This window comes from Tympanuchus pallidicinctus, unplaced genomic scaffold (genome assembly GCF_026119805.1).
Source record: "Tympanuchus pallidicinctus isolate F22 unplaced genomic scaffold, pur_lepc_1.0 scaffold19, whole genome shotgun sequence".
Lineage (NCBI taxonomy): Eukaryota > Metazoa > Chordata > Aves > Galliformes > Phasianidae > Tympanuchus > Tympanuchus pallidicinctus.
In genome coordinates this window covers 8,203,380-8,217,136 of record NW_026294710.1, presented here as the reverse complement: position 1 = coordinate 8,217,136, position 13,757 = coordinate 8,203,380, and the positions used below count along the sequence as shown (strand labels likewise).

The 13,757-nt window shown below is 36.5% G+C and overlaps 1 protein-coding gene across 7 annotated transcripts in view; it reads left to right on the top strand.

Annotated features, from left to right (window-relative positions):
• The window catches only part of PCLO (piccolo presynaptic cytomatrix protein), a 311,224-nt gene that overhangs the window by 135,187 nt on the left and 162,280 nt on the right, over nucleotides 1-13,757 (top strand). For all 7 annotated transcript variants that reach the window (XM_052680947.1, XM_052680949.1, XM_052680948.1 and 4 more), the window contains exons 4-5: nucleotides 873-2,015; nucleotides 8,467-13,528. In XM_052680947.1, the coding sequence (XP_052536907.1) occupies nucleotides 873-2,015; nucleotides 8,467-13,528 (6,205 nt within the window). The remainder of the gene's footprint in view (nucleotides 1-872; nucleotides 2,016-8,466; nucleotides 13,529-13,757) is intronic.

Genomic DNA, 13,757 nt, shown 5'->3' with positions numbered 1-13,757 from the left:
AGGCTGAGTAACCTGGGTCTGTTCAGCCTTGAGAAAGAAGAGTGAGAGGAAATCTGAACAATGTCTATAAATATCTAAGGTGTGGGAGGCAAAGGGATGAGGCCAGACTCTTCAGAAGCGTGCGGCAATAGGACAAGGGGAAATGGCCACAAGCTAAAGCATAGGAAGTTCTGCACAAATGTGCATAATAACTTCTTCACAGAAAGGATCATAGAGCACTTTGGCTGCCCAAAGAGGCTGTGGAGTCTCCTTCTCTGGAGATGTTCAAGATCCACCTGGATGCCTACCTGTGCAACCTGGTCTAGGGAGCCTGCTTTGGCAGGGGGGTTGGACTCGATGATCTCTAGAGATCCCTTCCAGCCCCTACAATTCTGTGATTGTGTGATTCTGTGATTTCTGTCTTTAAAATTCCATTTTTCTATTCTAAAGAAACTGTGTCCCAAACCTCACTACAAAAAGTCTGATTTCTTCTACGTAGTAGCTGGCTAATTGGCAACAAGGTCTTTTATGAAGATTTGTCCTTTTTTTTTCCCAGTTTTCTGGAAAGTAGAATAAAAAGGCATTGTGCAGAAGTGAACAGAGGTGTTCTTCCTTGGTTACTGCCATTTTAACTTAAACTGCAAAACATACACAAAAATTCCAGAGAGAAAGGTAACTTCTAAAAGAAAAAGCACAAAGAGTTTTTCAAAGTTAGAGAGATTTACCAAGTTTGAGGTAAAGTTATTTTTGGTAGATTGTAGAGGATTTAGAAAACAATATGTGTTGGAAATACATAAGCAGATTTTGTAGATAAAGGTCATCAATATTTCAGGACAATGTATTTTTCTATTGTGTTTTCATATAAGTGACTTCATATGTCTGTTCTATCACAGGTACAGGAATGGCTGTGCTTAAACTGTCAGACCCAAAGGGCAATGTCAGGACAACTTGGGGATATGGGCAAGGTGCCACTTCCAAAATTAGGCCCTTCACAACCGGTATCCAAACCACCTGCGACTCCTCAAAAACAGCCTGTGCCTGCTGTCTCACATTCCCCACAGAAGACTTCCACACCGCCTACTCCAGCAGCCACAAAACCGAAAGAAGAACCAAGCGTTCCAAAGGAAGTTCCAAAACTTCATCAAGGGAAATTGGAAAAAACGTTGTCAACTGATAAAATCCAGCAAGGAATTCAGAAAGAAGATGCAAAATCTAAGCAGGGCAAACTTTTCAAGACACCTTCATCTGATAAAATACAACGTGTTTCCCAGAAGGAAGATTCAAGACTCCAGCAAACAAAACTGACAAAGGCACCATCATCTGATAAAATTTTGCATGGAGTTCAGAAGGAGGACATAAAACTTCAAGAGGCAAAATTGGCAAAGATACCCTCAGCTGACAAAATTTTACATGGAGTTCAGAAAGAGGACCCAAAACTCCAACAGATGAAAATGGCAAAGGCATTATCAGCTGACAAAATCCAACCTGCAGCTCAGAAAGAGCATGTACAACTTCAGGGAATCAGATTGTCCAAGGCAGTTTCAGCTGATAAAATTCAACATGGAATTCAGAAAGATGTAAGTCTTCAACACGTAAAAATTGAGAAAACTTCTTCAGTGGAGAAAATCCAACAAGAAGCTCAAAAAGAATCAAAACTTCAGCAAGAGAAGCTGCCAAAGACACTTTCAGAAGATAAAATTCCTGCAACAGTAAGTTCAGATCAACAGAAACCCTTAAGCAAATCTGAAGAAGATAAAAAACCTGAGCTCCTGGAAAAAAGTACTCCACATCCAGAGGACAAAAAAGAGCAAATTGTAGCTGAGACAAAAGAGCATGTTACTGAGCAGGAAGCGGAAGTTGAAGCACCTTGTGACAAACTGCATGGGAAGAAACAAGAGGATGTTAAGAAAGGGGATTTGACAACTGGAATTCCACAGATGGTTTCAAAAACTGAAAAAGCGGAGGAAGATAAAACTCCTGTTCCAGTGTCACGTCTGCCAAGATCTGACCATGTGGAAGCAGTGAGAGAAAAAATAGTAAGTAACTTTTTCCCTCTAAATGCTTTTCTCCTTTGTTACAATTTGGAATCCCATCCTGATGGACCCTGTCATTTACATCTTCCTGCTCTTTATTGTTATGGATGATTGGGTCGTCTGTAAGAATGATACAAGATGATTCTCCGTGACAGAATTGCTCTTGTTGAGTAAGAGTTTCACCAGTTAGTCTTGCCCTTTGCGTGCAACTTTCCAATAGATCTTGCATGATTTTCAGCTTAAATAGTTAAGCTTTGAAACTAAAAGTTTCTGTTTTATGGGTTTTCAAATATTTATAATTTCTTTAACTCCTTCTTTAGACTCTCAAGAGTTTAATTGTTCAAATTGGAACATTTTCATAATTCTTAATCCCAAAAGCAAATAATTGATGATAAGTTACACAGTATTGTGAGCTACCAAAAGATGATAAACATTTTAGGAGTATTTTGTGATGCTTGAAAATGGTATATTAAAGTATGCAGCCTTTACATCTTTTAAACATTCCATCTGCTTATCCTGTGTTTAAGTAGTGTTTGTGGTGAGCTCTTCATTCAGATCATTAGATGACTTAATAATAGAATGTGCTAGGAGGCTGTATTTCTAAATAAATTCATTTCCTAAATATCAAGTCAGTAACAATCCACTTATCAGTGGAAGTGGGTAACATAGACAATTTGTTGATAAATGACAAATGATGGTTGAATTTTTTTGTGCATCAGTACTCAAAGTTAGGTGCTGAATATTATATTACTAAAGTAGGAAAAGGTTTAGGAGAAAAGTCCAATCTTGCCAAAATTATTTTTTAAAATAAAATCCGTAAATAATATGAGGTTTTTGTTTATTTCTCTGTTTGTTTGATAACCAAGGTATTTAGGCAGAAAATTATTCCGATTAGGAAATCATGCTGTGGAGAGTTCTGTTAAGAATTATTATTTTTAGAAATCATATTTCCAGTCAGATACATTTCCATCAACTGATGTGTTTATATGATACAATGCTATCTAGAGATGCGATATCATGTGGTTGTATTGAAGATGAACAGATTTTGTTCTCAGCAACGTAGCCAAAATGCTCACTTCTGGAATAAACAAGAAAGTGATCTAAGAAAATGAAATATCAGTTTGAGTATTTCATATTAGGCATGAGACTCTAGTGCAGCACTTTCCAAGACGAGCAAGTTAACAAAATGTCCCTTTGGAGGCATTTTCATAGTAACATTCATTAATATCAGAGAACCTAAGAAATACACTTGATTATTTTTGTTTTGTTTTTATTTAAAGTTCTATTCTTTTGTGTGCTTTCAAAAACTTCTGTAGTGAAAAGTTTTCATCACTCTCTAGTCTCAGTCCTATTTGGTCATTTTTGTGTTCTGTGAAGATAAGAAAACACATGACACTCTTGGCAAATCTAAGATACATATATTTGACTTTTGTCTCTGATAGCAACAGATTTGTATGGTAAATTACTTCTAATTATCTCTTGATATATTATGTGGTGCACACACACCTGCATTTCACTTTGGTTTCACTTAATCATTCTCATTGCCTTCTAACTTAATCAGAACTTCCTGAGTTACCTCCCTAGATGAAGTTTAACTTTTGTCATTAGACTTTGAAGCACATTTAACCTAAGTTTATAAAGCATAATAGTTTAATTCATAAAAGGAAATACATAGATGTCATCTTTTAAGTATTTTTAAAATTAGAACACTCTGAAATAAAAAGACCCCAAAATTGAAAGAATGACAATTGAATAGCTATTTTTCCATGTACACAGACAAAAACAAACAAACAAACAAAAAGTGTTTGGTATCTTCACTGATACTGTTTGGATAATTAAAAGAGAATATTTATACACTGAAGATTATAATATATTTCAGGACAGAATCTTATAAAGGATTTCAGGTGTATTTGTAAATAACAATGTAAAGATGCAGCTAACAAATGACTAATGCCATTTTATATCAAAATATGTGAAAATGGTGATTAACTAAATCTTGTAGCATCTCAGTGAAATAATTAGATAACATTATCCTCATTTTTCATGGATAAAAAAAGTCAGCAACCAACAAGGCTTAAAAGAAACTCAGAGGATAAAGATCTGTTACAGTGAAGTCAGCCTTGGAAATTGTCAGATCTCAATTATATTTAGAGATGTGAGAACCTTTTAAATAAATGTGAGTTAAATATTGAAACATTTTTAAAGATTTGGCCTCAAATTATGGTTTAAGATATCACAGTGCCATTTTTTCTTCACACAATTGTTTTTCCCGATATTTTAAACTGTAATTTGTTCAAAGAGATATAAAGTAACAAACTGTATTTGCTGATGATTTACAGGCATTTTTTTTTCCTAATAAACTATCTTGTAATCACATGTGCAGTATCAATTAATTGTCCGAACAAGGATGCCTAGAGTTCTGGGACAGTTATGACATATTGATCTGTCAGTGTGTAACAGTTGTCTTGGAACTCCCAATCAACATAAAAGTAGTTAGTTATATCTAAATGAACATGTTATAATGTTGTAACTTGTACATGTTTACAACACATCAGCCACATGATGTAAGTGCCCTTATCATTGCCATCTCATGTTTACTGAAGAAGGGTTATGTGCTTTGGTTGAATACCTGGTTAGAAATCGTGATCCTGTAATATATTTTAAATTGACATTATAATGCTCTTAATTACAAAACACCGATTAGGGAGGCAAAATAAGTAAGAGGATTGTTTGTAGGCAGATTTTTGGGCTCAGATTGTTAAATAAAATGTTTTGATAACACTAAAAAAAAATTTAATAATTTACTCAGACAGAGACAGCTTGCACATAACTGTATTGCTTCTATAAAGAGAATAACCTTTTCAAAATCATGAGTTTGCCTGCACAAGAAATTTTCTGCAACAGAATGTAATCCATTATTATTCCTTTATTAATCTTACTGAATTATAAATAATTCTAAAAACTGACAAGACTTTTTTTACATCAGTTTTCTTTTAAAAGAGTTCTAATTTCATTTGATAACCAACTGAGCATTTTAAAGTAAGTTAGATATCACCTATTTTCAAATAAGCACAAACTTCTTTTATGAAATAGTTTTACGATATACTGTCCCCATCACTGTAGAAATGCCACTGGAATTGTAGGAGTGCATCCATTTTTCATTAGTACAAATTAAAGAGGTTGCATTAATAACAAAAGTTTTTTCTTTATTGACTCATTCATTTTTCATTCTCTAAGAACTGTTAAATATATGTATAATCCTTAGAAATGTTGTTTCCTCAACAGTTCGTTGTTTGCCTAAAAATCTTGTGCTTGATACAATTTTTTTAAACCTTGTTGATGTCTTCACATATGTAATGGCCAATCTTATCCAAAATAGATTACTAGTCATTGAAGAGCAGATAAATTTAATGACAATTCCTTTATCTCAGAACGCCTGAGGGAGGGAAAAAATGCATAAAGACCAAATGTTTCTTCTCATAAATTGCATGCATATTATCTTAAAACATGATGTGCAAGATATTTTTTGCATCAGACAACTCTACATATAAAAAAGATAGAAAATTTATTTATATATAGTAGCCTTGAAAAGAAAGCTGTATTTTCTTGTCACATTTATGCTTAGGGAAGTTCCTACCTACTATAGAACTTTTTCTTCTCCTTACTATACAAATAGCAGTTTTTTCCAACATTTAATATCTTATTATTTACTTATAGCAGTGATATTATGGCATATGCTGGAGTTCATTAATATATCAGGCAATGGCAGCACTCAGTTCCATCTTGTCTCGTTTGGGCATTGAGTAGATACTACACATTGGACACATAGATACTATCTCAGATTAGGAGAATGGCTAAGGTTGTTCCATGCCCACTTGCCTGTTTACTTCTGAAGTTAACTACTTGTTTAATATGTTCTGTCTCATGATTTTTAAGTCATTTTATCACATCATCTCTGTGTGGAACTCTCATTGACTCACTTTCCCTACTTGGGTGCAATCTGTCCATCAACTGCTAAGAGATTTTCTGAGTTTGAAAAATGTTTGAATTTTCTAGAAGGTAATCTAAGTTGATGAAGTGCATAATTGGGTATGTCTGCAAGTATAAACATATTAGAAACAAAATAACAATTGCTGAAATTGTAATGGGGGTATGATATTTCTAGATGAAAGAATCTATTAGTTTTAACTGGAAATACATTTTTAAAAAACATATTTCAAGTATCCCTTAAAAATATTCTATAATAATGGGAGTAAAGATATAAAGACAAGTTTGAAAATATCTATATATATATTCTATGTTTCATTTTTTATCTGATCGGAAAGGTCCATATGATTCTATCATTATGGGCTGAAGAATATCCAAAAGTACCTTATTCATAATAATGAGTTCAGAAGTTTTCAAGTGGTGATGGCTTCCCAGAGCTGTTTGGAGTGCTATTGGAGTTTTGTCCTTGTTTATGTATTAAACACAGCTTTATCAGGAGAGTTGTTCTTAGAAATAATTGTTTCCAAATCTAATTTTTAAATGCAACAACTTTTGCTCTGGAATCAGATACTTGGGGTTATTATATTGGGTTCAGTATTGTTAAGAACAGATGTTGTTTCTATCCAAGGTAATATCTGATTTTGTTAAGTATATAATAAATCATTTTTCCGAAATGGAGATTACTAAATTAGATCTTGATGAGTAGATTATTTTAATCTCATTGCTAGTGGTTTTAGTGGAGGATTATGTGCACAGTGACATCCCTGAAGGCAACAATAGGTACTTCAACTGTAAATTAAATAGTGAAAAAAAATATACTGCTTTTAAAAAATAAAAAAACTGACAATAACAAATATTTGTTCTATTATATTTTGTCCTTAAATATACATCTTTAGTGTGAATAAACATTTCAAAATATTAAAAAATTGATACCAACTAAAGATAAGTGTGAATGTACCTACTATAATACTATAGATGGTACTAAAGTTATAACTGTCATGATTTTTTTGTATTTGTTCCACAGTATTTTCTTTCGAATGCAGCATAATGCTAACAATGCTGATAAGTCACAGATTTAAGTAAATTGTTAGGTCTACTTGAGAAATCATTGATTTAGATTAACAAAATTGATAAATAATCATAGAATCATAGAACCATAGAATGGCTTAGGTTGAAGGGGACCTTAAAGGTCCTACCTATCTAGTTCCAACCCCCTGCCATACATAGGATAGCTAGCCACTGAAACAGGCTGCCCAGGGCCCCATCCAACCTGGCCTTGAATGCTTCCAGAGATGGTCCATCCACATTTCCTCTGGGCAACTTGTTCCAGTGCCTCCCCACTCCAATAGTACCTGAGTGCTATAATAAGTACTTCACATCATACTATTAAATCATATCATATTATTAAATCACATCATATTATTAGAATCAGGAGACTTGGTATGCTTGTTCACAAATTACTATTGGAGAGGAAGACACTTGTTGATAAGATAAGCTGTCATTGTCGTGAAACAGGGTTATTTTGTTAGTTGGATGATGAGATTCTTCTTGTATTTCACAGCTGTGAGAAATTAGGAGGCATTTCACATCTAGAAGAAGGGAAACTGGTGTGAAAATATTTGTTGTAGGATATTCTTCATATTTTGTTATCCAAAGGAAAGTAGGAAAGTATTGGTTACAGTGTTCAGTTGCATATGCCTGCCTTGTTTTCTTCCTTATTTCCTTTGATCAATAGCTGTCTGTCTTGCTTTTATCACATACAATTATACTTCCTTCAGCTTACCTCTGCATTACAAATGTACTGAGAAACTCGTTTTTAATGAACTGTTGAGAAAATGTTTGTACACGTATGGGGACATTCCAGACCACATTAACTCATGCTTCAGTACTCTGTGTATTCTTATGTTACAATGTGTAACTCTACAGAAAAATGAAACCAAAGCTCCAAAATTTGAGAAGATGCACATATTTTTAGGGAACTGTAAAATATTAAATGGGCAAAGTAAGGAGTAGACCCCAGAAATGCTGCAGGCTGTTTGGTAAGCTATATTGACATCTAGAACTCCGTAGGCAATTTTGAAGCATAAGTAATTAAATATTATTTTAAATTAGCCAACAAAAAATTTGTTCCATGCACATGTGAACAAATGATAGACTATCATTAGATAGGATTCTGAGAGCAATTAACTACTCTATTTGCTTTTTATTTGCATTTAAAATTTTACAATTTATAATATAATTTGCTGATGTGGAAAATCAGGCAAAGCATAGTTAAATGCTAGCAGAGTTAATGGCTTTGCAAAGCAGAACTAGTGTTTAGTCATTTATGATTTAATATAATTTGACTTAAAATTTTACATCTAGGACTTTAGCTCATCTTTTAGAAAAACACACATATGTAATTGCTTGGAGACATAAAGAATTTATATATAAATATATACACACGCGTATGTATTTATTTTTTTAGGAAAAGGAGGATGACAAATCAGATACATCAAGCTCTCAGCAACAGAAAAGTCCACAAGGTCTGAGTGACACCGGGTATTCTTCTGATGGGATATCAAGTTCACTTGGTGAAATTCCAAGTCATATCCCCAGTGATGAAAAGGACTTACCCAGAGAACCTAGTCAAAAAGACACTATTTCACAAGAAAGCCCACCGAGCCCCTCAGATCTAGCTAAATTAGAAAGTACTGTCCTTTCTATTTTGGAAGCTCAGGCAAGTACACTTGCTGATGAAAAATCTGTGAAAAGGAAAGAACTTTATGAAACACACAGTGAACAGACAAAGGATCAGCATAAAACAAAGCCTTTGCCAGTCACTCCAGAGTCTTACAGTTCTGATGAGGAAGACTTAAAAGCTACTCAAGAAGGTGAAAGAACCATTGCAGCAGATAGCAAAGGAGGTGCTTCATCCCAAATTGACTACAAGGAAGAAGATGGAGGAGATGGAACACCAGCAAGAAGACAACGCTATGATTCTGTGGAAGACAGTAGTGAGAGTGAAAACTCACCTGTACCAAGGAGAAAAAGAAGAGCTAGTGTTGGCTCTTCAAGTAGTGATGAGTACAAACGAGATGACAGTCAGGGATCCGGTGATGAAGAAGACTTCATTAGAAAACAAATTATAGAAATGAGTGCTGATGAAGATGCCTCAGGTTCTGAAGATGATGAATTCATTAGAAATCAACTCAAAGAGATCAGTGTAACTGAAACCCAAAAGAAAGAAGAAGTGAAAAGCAAAGCCAAAGGAACAGCAGGAAAACATAGGAGAATGGCACGGAAAAGTAGTGCAGGGTATGATGAGGATGCAGGAAGACGACATTCATGGCATGATGACGATGATGAGACTTTTGATGAAAGCCCAGAGCCAAAATACAGGGAAACTAAAAGTCAAGATGGTGAAGAACTTGCTATAAGTGGAGGAGGAGGCCTTCGGCGTTTCAAAACAATAGAATTAAATAGTACAATAACAAGCAAATACTCTGAGGCACCTGAACAACAGAAGGGTATTTTGTATTTTGATGAAGAGCCTGAGCTAGAGATGGAGAGTCTTACAGATTCACCTGAAGATAGATCTAGAGGAGAAGGGTCTTCTAGTTTACATGCTTCTAGTTTCACACCAGGTACGTCACCTACTTCAGTGTCATCACTTGATGAAGACAGTGACAGCAGTCCTAGTCACAAAAAACTGGGAGGGGAGAGCAAACAGCAGCGCAAAGCTAGGCATCGGTCTCATGGTCCTCTTCTTCCAACTATTGAAGATTCTTCAGAAGAAGAAGAACTACGGGAAGAAGAGGAGCTGCTAAAAGAACAAGAGAAACAGCGTGAGCTAGAACAGCAACAAAGAAAAAGTTCTAGCAAAAAATCTAAAAAGGACAAGGATGAACTGAGAGCTCAGAGAAGAAGAGAACGTCCAAAGACTCCTCCAAGTAATCTTTCTCCCATTGAAGATGCCTCTCCAACAGAAGAACTACGACAGGCAGCCGAAATGGAAGAGCTGCACAGATCTTCCTGTTCGGAGTACTCACCTAGTATTGAATCAGATCCTGAAGGATTTGAAATCAGCCCAGAAAAAATAATAGAAGTACAAAAAGTTTACAAATTGCCTACTGCTGTCTCTCTATACTCACCAACAGATGAAAAACTAATTGGAGTCCTAAAAGAGGAAAGTGGTCAAAAGATACTGAAAAGTGCTGAAGAGGTATATGAGGAAATGATTCATAAGACCCACAAGTCCAAGTCTTTTCAAATTACAAGCGAAAAAGATGAGGTATTTGAAAAAGAATCTTTATATGGTGGAATGCTGATAGAGGATTATATTTATGAGTCTTTAATAGAGGATACTTACAATGGAACTGTTGATACTAATCTTGGAATGAGACAAGACGAGAGTAATGAATACATACAGCAGAGAGGAAAAGAGAAAAAAATAAGAACTTCAGAACAGATCTATGATGAACCACAGAAAATTACTGATCTACAGGAAGACTATTATAGTGTAGAGTCTTTATGTTCAATTGTGCCTCAAGAAGATATTGTTTCTAGCTCTTATATTATTCCAGAAAGTCATGAAATAGTTGTATTAGACAGCACAGTAACTTCCACCACTGAAGAAAAGCAGTTGTTAGATGCAGAAGCTGCTTATGAAGAGCTTATGAAAAAACAAAGAATGCAGCTAACTCCTGGCTCCAGTCCAACACAGCCAACTTCAGATTTTGCTCCTGCATCTGATACGAAGGTACCTAGTATTGGAGAAATGGCAGATAGCACATCTTTAACATCAAGCACCACTTCAGCAATCTCAGACGTATCATCTCTCAGTAGCATAGCACTTTCTATTCCTGATGTTAAAATAACACAGCATTTTACAGCAGAGGAAATTGAAGATGAATACTTGACAGATTATTCTAGAGAAATTCAAGAAATAATTTCTCATGAAACATCGATGTTGACATACTCTGAGATATCAGAAGGTGCTGCATCAATTTTACCTTCTGATACAGCTTCCTTAACATCATCTACATCTTCCGTTTGCACCACAGACAGTTCATCACCTATAGATAGTGCAACCACAGGTTATGTAGATACAGCAGATGCTTTAAGTAAACTAGCAGATTCTGAAGACATAATAGCCAAAGTTCCCTTTGCATCTACAGAAGAGTACTCCAAAGTGAGCATGCCTTATGAATCTGTTGCCGGAGCCACTACAATGCCAGCTATAGCCTCAGATATGGATACTGTGCATCAAGCTGCAGTTTGTTTGCCTGAAACTGCGCCTTCAGTATTCACCACTACAGTTTTAAAACCCAAGCAATATGCAGCTGATACCATTACTTATGATATCTCCACAGCAGAAAAGGATGCAGCTAGAAAAATGAAAAGTACGGTAGAGGCTAGCATTGTCAAAATTCATCATGGAGATTCACACAAAGAATTGAGTCTTGATATGACAAGGGCTAACTTGACTGGTGCTACATCTGAACAACCACCCATATGTATAGCATCAGTTTCAGTTAAAGAGCCTGCATCAGAAACACCTTCTGTACCTACACCCAGAGTTGTAAGTAAGACCAGCATAGTCTCCATGCCTTCCTCAGCTCCTGCTCTAACATCCAAAGTATTTCCACTTTTTAGAAGCTCTTCTTTGGATTCTCCTGCACAACCTTCTCCACCCCCACCTCCGCCACCACCACCACCTCCTCCTCCTCCATTACCTCCACCTATTTTACCCAAACCAGCCATTTATCCCAAAAAGAAGTCACAGATTCAGGCTCCCATGGCAATAGCTCCCCCAATGGTACCTTTAGTCACAAGTGTTGCTACACTGGAATCCGCAGGTGTATTAAAGAATCATGTGGTACCAGTCACAAAAACATACACCTCAACACCACCTCCTGTACCACCCAAGCCGTCCTCCATTCCAGCAGGGCTCGTTTTCAGTCACAAGCCTACTGAAGTAACTAAACCTCCAATTGCTCCTAAACCAGCAGTTCCTCCACTCCCAATAGCTGTTCATAAGCCAGCAGAAACACAGCCCAAACCAATAGGTTTGTCATTGACATCAAGTATGACTCTGAATTTAGTCTCTTCAGCTGAATACAAAATAGCATCTCCCACATCCCCTTTGTCTCCACACTCTAACAAATCTTCACCAAGGTTGGCAAAACCCTCACAGGAAACTTATGTTGTCATCACATTGCCATCTGAGCCTGGAACTCCCACAGAAGCTATCACTAGCCAGGCTGTTACCAGCTGGCCTTTAGAAGCACCTTCTAAAGAACAAATTCCCCAGCCTATGCAACCAATTTTTACTTCATCCACGAAAGCTGTGGAAATTCAAAGTACAACAGATCAGAGTATGTATATTACAGGTGCTTTGCAAACTATTCCTATGACCACACAATCAACTTTTGAAAAAGTACCTACTTCAAAATCAGAAGCAGTAACAACAGAGGTAGCCAAGACCACAGCGTCTGTAGTGAAGCGCCCAGTGCCCAGTGTTGGTTTAGGCAGTGTTGCTATTACTATACCTCCAGAGCCAATATATATAACAGATCAACCCAGGTATAGAGAGAATGGAAGATTCCATCCTTTGGGTGATGTCATTGATCTTCGCACTTTAACTAAGATGGATATTGAAATGAGAGACAGCTGTATGGATCTGTCTTCTGTTTCCATGGATGCGAGAAGGCAAATGCCCTCAAGTGATACATCTGGGAGGCCAGTAAGTACTGTTCAGCCAGCTATAATAAATCTTAGTACTGCATGTATTGCAGATCCTTCTCTGTCTGTAGTCACTGAGACAGTAGCTGTTATGACCTGCACTGCCACTGTAAGCTATTCTGCCAGCACAGACAGCCTTGTGGATCTGGGACATGCAATGACAACTCCACTGCAGCTAACAACATCAAAACAATTTGAGCCTCCATACAGAGTAACAAGCAGCCAGCCCTTCCCTATAAGTAGAGATGAAGTGCCAATAAATTTATCCCTAGGTACTTCAACACATGCAGTGACATGGGCTGCTACAAAGCCTGTTACTGTACCACCAGTTAGTGTCACAAATGGTTGGACTGATCTCTCCACTTCTCAAGAGCCAATGGAGGTTGGAGCAGTTGACCTCAGCACTACAAAATCTCACAGAACAGTTGTAACAATGGATGAAACTACTTCAGGTATCATAACTACAGTAATAGAAGATGATGAAAAGCCTGTGGACCTGACTGCAGGGAGAAGAGCAGTCTGTTGTGATATGGTTTATAAACTGCCATTTGGTAGAAGCTGTACAGCCCAGCAACCTCCAACTACACTTCCTGAGGATCGATTTGGTTACAGGGATGACCACTATCAATATGATCGTTCAGGGTCATATGGCTACCGAGGAATGGGAGGTATGAAACCATCTATGTCTGATACAAATTTATCAGAAGCTGGACTGTTTGCGTACAAAAGCAAGAATAGTTTTGATTATCGAGTTGGGGCAACTGATGCAGCAGTAGATCTTACTTCTGGAAGAGTTACTTCAGGTCAGTATGACACAGCTGCAGATCTTTCTTTGAAATATGATTATGATGTTCCTCATCTCATTTCAGGATGATTTTTTTACATATTATTATTTTTCCCCTTCTGTTGTTTTGTTTTCTTTTGGACATTGTGACAAACAATTCTGGATTACACATGTATTTCATTTCTTCATTTTACATATGTGTTTTGCACAGAGATGCCTGCATGTGCCTGCATGTTAAGAAATGCTGC